Source organism: Lycorma delicatula, chromosome 2, assembly GCF_047948215.1.
Source record: "Lycorma delicatula isolate Av1 chromosome 2, ASM4794821v1, whole genome shotgun sequence".
NCBI classification, from domain to species: Eukaryota; Metazoa; Arthropoda; class Insecta; order Hemiptera; family Fulgoridae; genus Lycorma; species Lycorma delicatula.
In genome coordinates this window covers 13371448-13384877 of record NC_134456.1, presented here as the reverse complement: position 1 = coordinate 13384877, position 13430 = coordinate 13371448, and the positions used below count along the sequence as shown (strand labels likewise).

The following is a 13430-nucleotide window of genomic DNA, read 5'->3' as shown; positions in this document are numbered from 1 at the left end:
AAATAAAATAAATTATTTAATTAAATTTAAAAAAATAAATACAATAAAAAAATACTTTATAAATTTTAAAAAATAAATACAATAAAAAATACTTTTAAACAAATAAAATAAATAATATATATAATGAAAAAAAATGTCTTCTTCTTCTGTTACTCACTGAAACACACAAAAAAACAAAGTTACGATATATGTTATTTTAATTTGATTCACATATTACAAAAAAATAGAAATGGTATCGCCGGTAGTTATCCAAGCAATAAATAACAACGTCATCCGTCTTCGATGGGACCTGTCTGACTTTGAGGAATTATACCTTCATTCAACCCTTTTGCGGTATCAGACCAACAAACTGAATCGTTTGAAGGAAGAAGGCGGACGCTTTGATGGCAACATCAAATGCTAATTAAAAACGTTAATATTTTTTTGTAAATGTACTGTTTTTATCTTTAAAAAAAGTAGTCAATATGTACTAAAATTATTCTGTTTCTACAGGCACGTTGCTGTAAATGTTGAATTGATGAAACAGACACATCTCGAAGACGGAGTAGAAACAACATTTACCAATTTGTACCTGCATGGAAAAACTAGAACGGTGATAAATTTGGACGATAACACCAACGTTGTTGAAGAATCGTGGATAGAATCTGTAGAAAAGACCATAGAGACACTAACCAAATTCATCAACAACGGCAGTGGGTGGGTAATGAGTAAAATAATTTATATTGATTTAAACATTATCCGTTACCGTCCGTTATACAGCGCCTCTAGTTAATTTATAAAAACACCAAAAAAACTTGTAAGAGAGGCAATAATTAATGTAAAAAATCCGCATGATGAAAAATGTTTCCTATGGTCCGTACTAGCATACCTCTACAATCAACCTGGCAAAATCCAACGACAGGTTTGGTATGCAAAGTACGAACATGAAATTAACATGAACAGGATATCATATCCAGTAAAGGTAAAAGACATTGATCGCTTCGAGGTGTTGAACCCCACAATGAGCATCAATGTCTACGGCTATGAGGAAGATAACGATCGTGTGTACCCGGTACGTGTTACCAAAAACCGCGATCGTACCCACTGCATACACCTATTGCTGCTTGCAGGGGAGACGGAGAGATAAATTCCACTATTGCCTTATAAATACCAAACCAGGTAAAAATGGGCTATCTCGTCTCCTTTCAGTGCTTACGAAACATCGCGGTAGCAGCCAATATTGCCCTTACTGTTTGCACCGTTTCAGTTCATCAGACCCACTTGTCGCTACACAAAACCTAAACCAACATTTGATCGAGTGTAAGCGACACGGTGCACAAAGGATAAGAGTACCCGATCCCGCTAAATAAAAGAAATGCGTGAAGTTTAGGGACTACTCGGCCACACTACGCGTTCCGTATACGGTGTATGCAGACTTTGAATCATTTGTACATCCGATGGACACTGCCATCCCTAAACCAAACACTAGTTTTACCGATAAGGTAGCCCATCATCTTCCGTCCGGTTACGCCTATGTAATCTTCGACGAGGAAGGGCAGATTTGTGAAGGCCCTGTAGTCTGCCGAGCGAGAACCGATGGTGAAAATATCGTTGAAAAGATGCTGGATGACTTGTACGCTCACGCCGATAGATTGCACAAAATTATGATTACCGAAAAACCGATGAAGACACTGAAACATTTCAAAGGGGCTACCGAGTGTTTTCTTTGTCATTGTGAGTTGAACGACGACGATCGTGTACGCCATCACTCGCATACCACAGGACGGTTTCTCGGTGCATGCCATAACGAGTGCAATTTAAATTGTAAGTGCACCGAGCATATTCCGGTATTTTTTCATAACCTCCGCGGTTACGATAGGCATCATATAGTTCAAGCTTTGAGAAAATATAAGGACAATGTAAAAATAAACTGTATCGCCAACACGTCCGAGCGATTACAGTCACTGTCCGTCGGTCCATTGAGATTCTTGGACTCTTTACAATTTCTTTCGTCGTCGCTCGAAAAACTTGTAAAAAATCTTGTAAAACATTGTCAGGACAAAGACACCGTATTTAAACGTCTCACGAACTGTTACCCGCTACCCGAGAAAAGAAATTGTTTAATCCGTAAAGGCGTTTACCCGTACGAGTACATGACCCATATAAACAACTTTTTCGAAACCCAACTTCCACCGCAGATGACATTCTACAGTACGCTAAGAAGAGAGAACATAACGGACGATGATCACGTCCACGCTCAAAACGTGTGGGAAACGTTTGACTGCAATACGTTAGGCGATTACCACGATCTTTATCTTCTTAGCGACGTATTATTGTTGGCAGACGTCTTTGAAAATTTCCGAAGTACGTCTATGCAATATTACGGTTTGGACCCCTGTCACTTTTACTCCACTCCACATTCCATTTCACGTGGAATGCCATGTTAAATTTACCCGACAAAAATTGGAACTGTTGACTGACATAGATATGCATCTGTTTGTTGAAAAAGGTACACGAGGCGGTGTAGCCATGATTTCAAACAGGTACGCCAAGGCGAACAATCCCAACATTCCAGATCAGTATGACCCATCCGAACCCATATCCTGGGTTCAATATTACGATTGCAACAACCTTTACGAAACAGCCATGGTTGAGCCCTTACCACACGCTAATTTTAGGTGGTTGAGTACTGAAGAGATTGACAATATCGATATTAACAGCGTTGACGATCGTGGTGAAAAGGGCTACATCTTGGAAGTGGATCTTGAGTATCCGAAAGAATTGCACGATCGTCACAAGGATTACCCTCTCGCACCAGAACGATTAGTACCAACCGATATGTTGTCCCCCCTATTTGAAGGACATAAAGAGATGTTCCGTAAAGAAATTAATGACAACATTGTACGACAAACAAAAATACGTTTTACATTACAGAAACCTAAAGTTGTATACTCGACTAGGACTGAAAGTGAAAAACGTTCACAGAGTTCTGGAATTCTCCCAATCGCCATGGTTGAAACCGTACATCGATTTCAATACTGAAAAGCGTGCACAAGCACGAAACAGTTTTGAAAAGGATTTTTTTAAGTTGATGAACAACGCGGTGTACGGTAAGTCCTTGGAAAACGTACGAAACAGAATAGACTTCCAACTGGTCACTAACGAACGTAAATTGGATAAGGTGATTGCAAAACCGAGAGTTAAGGCTTGGTACATCTATAACAAGGATGTCGTCGGGGTAAGTCTGAAGAAAACGGAGATATTCCTCAATCGTCCGATCTACATCGGATTTACCGTATTGGACATTAGCAAAATGATCATGTAGGAATTCCAAAATGACTACATGGTGGAAAAGTACGGTCATAATATAAATCTTCTAATGACCGATACGGATAGTCTGATGTATCATATCGTGACCGATAACGTTTACAACGATATTCTTCACGATATCGATCGGTTCGATACTTCAGATTACCCTCACGATCACGCATGTTTTAGTAATACTAATAAGAAACGACTTGGTAAATTCAAAGGCGAAATGACTGGAAAAGCTATTCGTGAATTTGTCGGTCTTCGTGCTAAGATGTATAGCATTCTCGACTTTAATAAGAAAGAGAAGAATGTAGCAAAGGGTATTCCTAGAGTATCCATTGCAAAGGATCTTAGACACGATCTGTACAAAAAAAGTCTTTTTGATGATTCCGTTACGTACACAAGCGCGTACGGAATCATAAGCACTTTGCACAATATATTTTCTATTAACAAGTCAAAGAAATCACTTTCGCCTTACGACGATAAACGTTACATATTAGAAAAAAAAATCAACACAGTTCCATACGGACATCACAGTATAAACAAAAAGAAACGTAAAATCCCACCCAACAATGATGACAACACTCCGCAAAAGAGACCAAGAACCGTAAACGAAGTGCTCATAGCCCACGGTTATGAGCACATAGTCCAAGAACCGTAAACGAAACCCTAGTAGCTCAAGACCATGACTATTGTTAATGTTTTTTATCGTGAGGATATATATTGCCTTTCTTTTATTTAAAATAAAACCATTATGTTATAAATTATTGTAAGTGAAAAAAATTATATGTAAAAAAAATGAAATAAAGTATATATCTAATAATATAAATGACTTTAAAAAAAAAAAAAAACACTAAAAAAATTATAATTACTTACATCAATTACTGTCGTCTCCCTCTCTAATGTGGCGGTAGCCCAATACATCTCGTCGACAGACGGAACATATTCTGCTGTACCTTGCTAATTTACGCACACAGTCTTCGCAGTATCGATGACTGCAAACAACAACTCGACAGTTACCGATTCTGTTAAACAGATTGGACATCTGTCGGTTGATGAGTTTCCATCAATGACCTCAACAGACTGGCTTGAATTAGCGTCGACCTGTTGTAGAATTCTATTTAGAGTTCTACAATGAGGTCGACGTGGTGTCGAACTAACAGCCACGTCTGTGACCTCCGGACGACGACACACCCGAACACGCCGACGTCAACATTGATGTCCACGACGAACACGATGATTGGTACTACTACTACTCTGCCCATTATCACCATCGATAATTTCGTGTATTATTTGCAATTCATTATCCGGTAATGGCGATGGTCTGGTGGTGGTTGATTGTTATTGCTGTTGTTGTCGTCGTTGTCGTTGTTAGTCGGATTGAAATCCGTTACGGACCCATCGGATTCTGCCTCTTCTTCTGGATGGTTAGATATTGATGGTGGTTTTTTTTTTAGTGCGAAAAACGGTTGGACGTTATCATCGCCCGGAAAATAAATAAAATAAAAGTAATTAAGGTTGTTACATAAAATTAAAACTTAAAACTACTATCACAGGAAACAAAATCCGGAATGGGTGTAAAAGGCCCATTCTCGGATAACCAAAACACTAACATGTAACTTAAAACTACGTTAAAAACTATCATATTAAAAATAAATAAAACTTAAAACTAAAAAAGGACATAAAACTTAAAACTATTACGTTTAAAGTCTTACAACTAATATCACAGACGAATTTAAAAAAAACATAAAAAAAACATAAAAAAAACAAAAAAAATATGAATATATATATAAAAAAAAAATTCCGATAGGGAGTGTAAAATGCTCGCTACTCGGATAACAAAAACAATGCATAGGACTAGAGTAATTAAATTTTTTGTATTAACCCTATACTACGCAAAAACAGAAACATCCGGTTTAAAACCTCTTTATCATTACACAAGATTCCACGGATGTTTCTGGGTAGTTTAAATTTACGATGCAATGCCGCATAACATATGCAGTCCACGAGTATGTGGCGCACAGTCAAGCGGCAGTTGCATCGTACGCATAGAGGTGCTTGTCCTCTTGTAAACAGGTACTCGTGTGTGACCCTCGTGTGTCCTATCCGCAATCGACAGAGAACTACTTCCTCACGCCGGGGTTTTCTGTATGAGGAGTCCCATGGTAACACAGAATCATTAATCTGACGGAGTTTATTATCAACTGTAGCCGTCCAGTCATCTTGTCACCTTGCTCTAAGTGATTGTTTTACATAGTTAATAAAATAAGAAGTAGCAATTCGGGTGGTGAAAGGAGGCTGGTTACATGCTTCTTTGGCAGCGGAATCTGCATGTTCATTACCTGGAATCCCTACGTGGCTAGGGACCCAGCAAAAATGTACTTCTGTGTTGCGATTATTCAACTCAGCGATTGCGTTGTAAATTTCAATGACGATAGGATAATTGGAATAAAAGTTTTTTAAGGCTTGGAGAGCACTACACGAGTCACTGCAAATAAGAACTTTTCTATATTTAGGGTTAATGATTAGGGTTAGTTGTTTGAGCCTTATTTATAGCGTATAGTTCAGCAGTAAACACACTCGTAATACCAGGTAGACCAAACATATAAGTTCTTTCATAGACAACAAATGCACAGCCAACTGTATCGTTTTGTTTCGATCCATCAGTATATACAACCGCGTCTGGTAGAATAGAGAGGAGAATAGAAGAATAGAAGGGTTTTGTAGCCGAGAAAAAACTACACATTTTGTTTTTTTGGATGATAATGTGAAACCAGTAATCCTGGACCAAGCTTCAAGGTGAGATATAATGTTCTGCAGTAGTCTCTCTGCTGTAGGTGTTGAACGGCTTGCAATGGAGATAGCAAAGTCGTCAGCAAATAGAGAACATGAGACAGGAGCCTGCACACATTTGGTAATATCGTTTATGGCTACAGAAAATAAGGTGGCACTTAATACACTACCTTGGGGTACTCCATTCTCCAAGATGACACTATCTGAGAGCGAATCATCCACACGAACACGAGCCGTTCGGTGATTTAAGAATCCCCGGATAAAAGCAAGCATATTGCCCTTGATTCCCCATTCTTTGAGAGTGTTAAGAATACCACGTCACCAGGCTGTGTCATACGCCTTTTTTATATCGAAGAAGATAGCAACGAGGTGCTGGCGATTTAGGAAAGCGTTTTGTATGGCTGTTTCTAGTGCCACTAAATGGTCAATAGAAGATCGTCCTTGTCGAAAACCACACTGTTCTGGAGATAGAAAGCCATGTTTCTCCAAGTACCATGTAAGTCTGCGGTTTACCATTCTCTCCATTATTTTACACAAAACGCTTGTTAATGAAATAGGGCGGTAGCTTGAGGAGTTGGTTTGGTCTTTACCAGGTTTTAGTACTGGTATAATAAATGCTTCTGACCAGCCGGGTGGGAAGACTTGTTCGGAGAATATACCGTTGAAACTCTGGATGATGGTGGTGGTGGAGCATCGTGGTTGAAACGAACAACTAATCTCATTGCCCGTCGTCTCGCCCTCAATATCCCATTCATCAAGTCATTCGACGCGTGTTTGACTTCATTGTGGTTATACATATTTCTCAATATGCGATCCTTAATCTCAATTAAGTCTTGAAAGGCGCTCATCAACTCATTTATCTCATGGTGTACTGTATAGTATGCCATTGTGAACACTTCTTCAATATGTAATGTTGACATGTAAAATGTTGAAGTCAGAATGATATATATATATATATCTATATACAAAAAGAAACTAAAAAAGACTACTAAAAGAAAGTAAACTACAATCTTATCAATTTAGTTTATGTACTGATTTTAATTGCAGTGTCAGCGATAACAAGTACGCGGTTACAAATTAATTTTATTAAAATACAATTTTAACTGCAGTGTGAGCGTTAACAACTATGCGGTTTTGATAAAACTTCTTCTAACAAATAAATGTAATTATTATCATCAAGAGAGAGAGAGAGACATACTGCATTTCATAATAAAGAAATAATTATTGCACATAATAATAAAAAAAATTATTAAAATAAACGAAATTAAATAAATAAAATTTTATACAAGTTATCAGCGGAAGTTGCATTTAGATAAAAATAATTGGAAAATAAAACAGTCTGCATACGATAATTTATTCGCGGTTATAAAGTCAACTCTTTGTATAAATTTTATTTTCGGAACTTGCATTCAGATAAAAATAATTGGAAAATAAAACAAGTTAATTTTTTGAGATAAAAAATATTATTCGAAACTTTAATCATTCTTGCGTTAACACTCAATCATAATGGAACGTTCTTTTTATGATAGAGTACAGTAAATTTTTGGACATGTCACTGAAGTAAATACAAAATTATTACGTTGCATAAAATGAAAGATGAAGTCTGCATATTTATAAAAAAAATTCTGAATGTACTATCATTTTGTCTTGCTTTTCTTTACTTACTTGACAACTTACTTACTAGCTTACTAAAAATATTCATAAAAATCTTTAAAGAAGGATTTTTTTTGTTTTTATAAATTGCATGAATTAGTGGTCTTAGAGTCAACTTATTGAACAAATATAGAAAACACTGATTAATTTTTTGCTCACTAACAAGAGGAAAATGGAGAATCAATTTTAATACGAGAATTGTAATTAATTAAAAAAAGTTTAAAAATGGGCTATGAATCCAATCTTTTTAACTTCATTAGATGGATGGATCTCATTAATTCTGACCATCATAATTTGATGTAACATGTGTTTTTATTTAAAGTATTATGTTCAGGTAAAAAAAACCAACAAAAAGTCTTGTTTCACAATAAAACTTGATTACAAAAAATAAATAAATAAAAATTATGATTAGAAAACTCTAATAAATAGTCATACTGACTTCATCAAATTTTCCTGAGCTTCATAAGAAAGTTTGTTGTAGGTAACACCAAATGAATCGGTGAATGTTGCTCCAAATCCTCTTATTGTCTGGTATTTTTTAGTTATATTTACAAAATACTTCTCTCCTGCAACAATTTCAAAGAATCTATTTTTAATTATAAGAAATAAAGAAATTATGTGGACTGAATTGCTTTGTTTACTATTTTCTGAACATTTTTAACAGAAATATCCTTTCTTTGACATACCATGTAAAAGAAAGAAAAGAATTCTGTTCCTTAGTAGATAAATACAAAATAGCAAAACTCTTACAACAAGGTAAGGGAAGAAGGGTTTGATGTGATGCTAGAAAATGGAAAATATATACTTGTATTAATACTTTTTTTTTTAAGAATGTGTGATGTATACATACACCACTGACTATTATGTTCTTGATAGATCACCGAGTACATACTGGTATCCAGGATTTGATTCTATGGTTGGATTTGACATCCTTCCAACAGTCACAATTCATTTCATAGGTTGCATACAAATCTTGTAGGAATTTTCCATAAAAAACACTTCTCTCATGAATTAGATGTAGAATTTTAACCTGGGATGGTAAAATCTATAATAAAAAGAAACTTTACTAAATTTATTTTTGATGGAACATTTTATAATTTTGTAATTCAATAAAATTACAGTATGGAAGCAAAAAAGGACATGAAACTAAGAGTACTTGATGAAAAATGTTTAATAGTTCTGTCATACCAACCAAAACAAGCTATTTTTGCTTAATTTATCATATCATACATTTTATTGAAAACCTATTAGTAACACACAACATCTAAGCAGTGTTGTAATGATTGTCATTCATGTGACGGTTACAAGTTCAAATCTTAGTTAAAATCAGCATTTTTCACATGCTAAAAATGTCTATTCATAATTCCTTGTAATAATTACGTAAAGCATAATGACATATGTAAAGGATATCATGAAAAGCAACCGCTGTAAAAGCTTTGTCAAATCACTCCTATTTAACTTCAGAAAAACAGGTGAAATGAAAAGGAAACATACAAGTATTTCAGTAACACTTCTAACTGAAAAAAGATTATGATTCAATTTTGACTTTTAGATGGCATAACCATAATGACTGTAGGCATTTAGTTGTATTATTTAACCTGAATATGTCATAAACATGCTCAAGAATAACAAGCTTATTTAATATGATTAATGAACGTAACATTTGATGCCTCTTAAAAACGCCTTTTCCTGACAGGGATACTATGACAAATGATAAGTGTATTGGTTTTTCATTGCCTTTTTACTGAGTTAATTATACTGTAGTACATAAGTTTGCTGAACCCATAAAAATCCACAGAGTATTCAATCTAATAAATGTCACCTTTACACTGTTCTTCAGAGGGATTGTCAGTATATTGAATGTAATTATTACCAAGAAAATGTTACTCTAACTAGATCTCTGGTGCAGCTGTCTTAATGTATCACAGTCATAAGAAATATTACTATGGACAGTATAAGTTACAGATATTAAGAAAACATAATATCCATTTTTATCATGGAGCAATTTATTTCGAACAAGTTCATATGAATTTTTTAGTCAAATAAAAAAAAGTGGTTTTAAAAGTAAGTCATATATTAAAACAGAAGGATAAACTCTGAAATAAATCTAGGAAGAAAAAATAAGTATGAGTAAATAGATATGTTCAGTTATTTATGCTGCAAATCAATATTCATATCTGAAATATTAAAAATATGTAAAACAATTCACTGTAAACAAAATTAATAACATTTTTAGTCCATTTTAAAATTAAAATTTAATTAAATTAAATAACAAATTTAACTTTTTTTTCATTTTACTTTAAAATTTAACTATTTCAATTCAGACCATTTGAAAAAAAAAATTATCATCTTGTTAATACCTTATCTGAAATTATCAATGATGGAATAATTATTTAAAGGTAAAAGATGAATGCACTTTTAAGTATGCCATGAGAACATTTTGAAGTTTCATGGGATTAAATAAAGAAAAAAACCACTTCACTGACTGTGTTGACAAAAAAATTGTCTTAATCATTTTAAATTCTCTTTACTGGTATTGTACTCATTATTATATTAAGATACTCAATACATAAATAATTTAATTTTTATATATTTTATTTACTCTTATTAATGTTCTCTTATGATAAATATTATATTCTGCAGTTTGTATTAGACATCCTGATGAGTTAAAATCTTGTTTTGTTACTATAAAGAATTGCATATGATTTTAATTTATTCTTCATTTTCTTTTTGTTAATCGATGCGATTTCATATCATTACTCAAATTGACAAACAAATTTTTTTGACACCTTTTAACCCTAACAATTTTATGCTCAATGAAACATAAAAATTTCTTAAATTCTATCTTTTAATTTTTTTGATAAATAATCTTTCTCATGGTCCCGACAAACAAATTTTTTTGACACCTTTTAACCCTAACAATTTTATGCTCAATGAAACATAAAAATTTCTTAAATTCTATCTTTTAATTTTTTTGATAAATAATCTTTCTCATGGTCCCGACAAACAAATTTTTTTGACACCTTTTAACCCTAACAATTTTATGCTCAATGAAACATAAAAATTTCTTAAATTCTATCTTTTAATTTTTTTGATAAATAATCTTTCTCATGGTCCCCTCAAAATTTGTGAATAGCTATTTTAGTTTAGAATGTTTAAAAAAAGACTGGAATGTTCATTCTAATAAGATGAATAAGGTGTAAAAAGTAGCAAAAGGTGTAATTAGTAGCAATCATTATAATAAGCATGACGTGGTATTTACATTTTTTTTAGATGTTTAGGTACTTACGTATTAATGCCACCGCAGCTACAGCTTTATTTAAAAACAAAGTAGTCAATCGGATTTCAGTGGAAAATGAACAGCCTCTTTATTAATTTTAATAAATGGTTATTTATATTTATTTATTTTATAAATATAATTTAACCAAACTTAACCTACGTTCGCTTCGCTCGCTAACCTTGACTAATTAACACCGTAATTTTTTGAGTATTTATTTAATAAATTCAGTAATTATTGCAATTATTTATTATTTAAATAATCAAAACACTCCTGTTAATTAGTCAAGGTTAGCGAGCGAAGCGAGCGTAGGTTAAGTTTGATTAAATTATATCTATAAAATAAATATAAATAACCATTTATTAAAATTAATAAAGAGACTGTTTTAAAACTTTGTTAAACTCTATATCGGCCCATTTCCACCAAAATCCGATTGACTACTTTGTTTTTAAATAAATCTGTAGCTGCGGTGGCGTTAATACGTAAATACTGATATTTACATTAAATACTAAAAATACTGTGAATAAAATACTGTTTGATTCATGTATCCTATCCCATTTAGCCATCATCATGGATAGCTTAACTGCTACACAATGCACCAATAGTTTCCATTTTCTATGGGATGATCAAGTTGATTTTGTTTGTAACAAAATCAGGCTGTACTATTTTACACTGAAAATACACATCATAGTGGTAACTGAAACCAATATTTCAATAACCTAAGATTTTACAAACCATCAAAATATCCATTTCATTTGTAGCCAACCGGTGTTTTTTTTTTTTTTTTTTTTTTTTTTTTTTTTAATAAAGAAAGAGTACTTTTGCACTTGTTTCATTGTTATTCTTTTACATGTGCTGTTATTTTTTATCTTATTTCTTGCCACATTTATTTATATAACAACAATAAGCTGATGCCCAATATTTACTGATGGATAATAATGAATTTTATAATACCTATGTGAAAAATGCTACGCCTGATTGGGATTCGAACCCTTAGCTGAGGATGAAAGCCAGATACGCACACACTAATTTTTTTCTTTGGAAATCCACAGGATATTATTACAATATGAATAATTTGTGTATATTACCTCATTATCAACTAGTTTTAAGGGCACAACTGCACCTAGCTGATTATTGTTGCTATATAATTATCCAAACATTCCTAGGCTGACTTAGCTACGGGTAATACACAGTAAACATTGTGTACAAATAAGTTAATTCAAAACCACACCCTTGGTAAGTCAAGAAGCAATGCAAAAAAAAAACAAATTACAAAAGTACAAATCAGAATATTTAAAAAAAGGATTTTTTTTATAGATTTATGTGCACTTAGTACCTGAATATTTATATACAGAATGTTTCTAAAATGGTGAGCTGGCTATAGTTTTTTGGATTCTGCTTGTAAAACTAAACAAAAAATATCCTTAGGAAAAACGGCAATTTCTTCTTTGTTCTTCCCCTGTCCACCATTTTATTATTTTTATATAATAATTTATATCTCAGGTTCGGATAGGCTAATCACATTAATATTTGGTAAGCATCTTGGTAATAGAGTTTTACAATTTGAAAAAATTAGGACTTAAATACGTTTGCAAATTACAAAATGGTGGCCTTGTTTTCAACCTGTTATATCTCCATAAATATTAGTTTTATCAAAATTGATGTTATTTGCTAAAATATTAAGCCTTCTATTTTGAACAAAATGACATTTTATTTTTTGGAATCGGTTAACAAATAGTCGAGTTACGGCAGAAAATTGATGTTGTAATTTTGTGTCATAATTATTAGGTCTACTAATTTACAATACTAAAATTAAGAATAAATAAAAACAATTAATATACCATCAAATTGAATGTGAAGTGTAAGACATGAAAAAGAAACATCAATTTTCTTCCATAACTTGGTTATTTGTTAACTGATTTAAAAAAAAGTCATTTTGTTCAAAACAAAAGGCCTAATATTTTAGCTAATAACATAAATTTTGATAAAACTAGTATTTATGGTGATACAACGAATTGAAAAATAAACATGGCCGCCATTTTATAATTTGCAAAGGTATTTAAATCCTGATTTTTTGCTAATTTTAAAACTCAATAACCAAGACGCTTACTGAATATTAATGTAATTCATCTATCTGATCTTGAGATATAAACTTTTATATAAAAATAACAAAATGGCAGACAGGGGGAGAATGAAGAAAAAAATTGCCATTTTTCTTAAAGGTATGTTTTATTTAGTTTTACAAGTAGAATTCATAAAAGTGTAGCCAGCATACCATTTTAGAAACACTCTGTATAATACATAGATATTGAGTTTATGGTCATGAAAAAAAGTAGTTTGACTTGCTATTTTCAGGATAAGAAAGATAATAATACAGATAATGTTATATAAATATATTTTAAACAAATATATGCTG

The 13430-nt window shown here is 32.7% G+C and overlaps 1 protein-coding gene across 1 annotated transcript in view; it reads right to left on the bottom strand.

Moving 5' to 3' along the window:
* The window catches only part of LOC142319835 (uncharacterized), a 108517-nt gene that overhangs the window by 28526 nt on the left and 66561 nt on the right, over positions 1–13430 (bottom strand). Inside the window, exon 13 of the mRNA XM_075357508.1 lies at positions 8177–8303. Coding sequence (XP_075213623.1) covers positions 8177–8303 — 127 coding nt within the window. The remainder of the gene's footprint in view (positions 1–8176; positions 8304–13430) is intronic.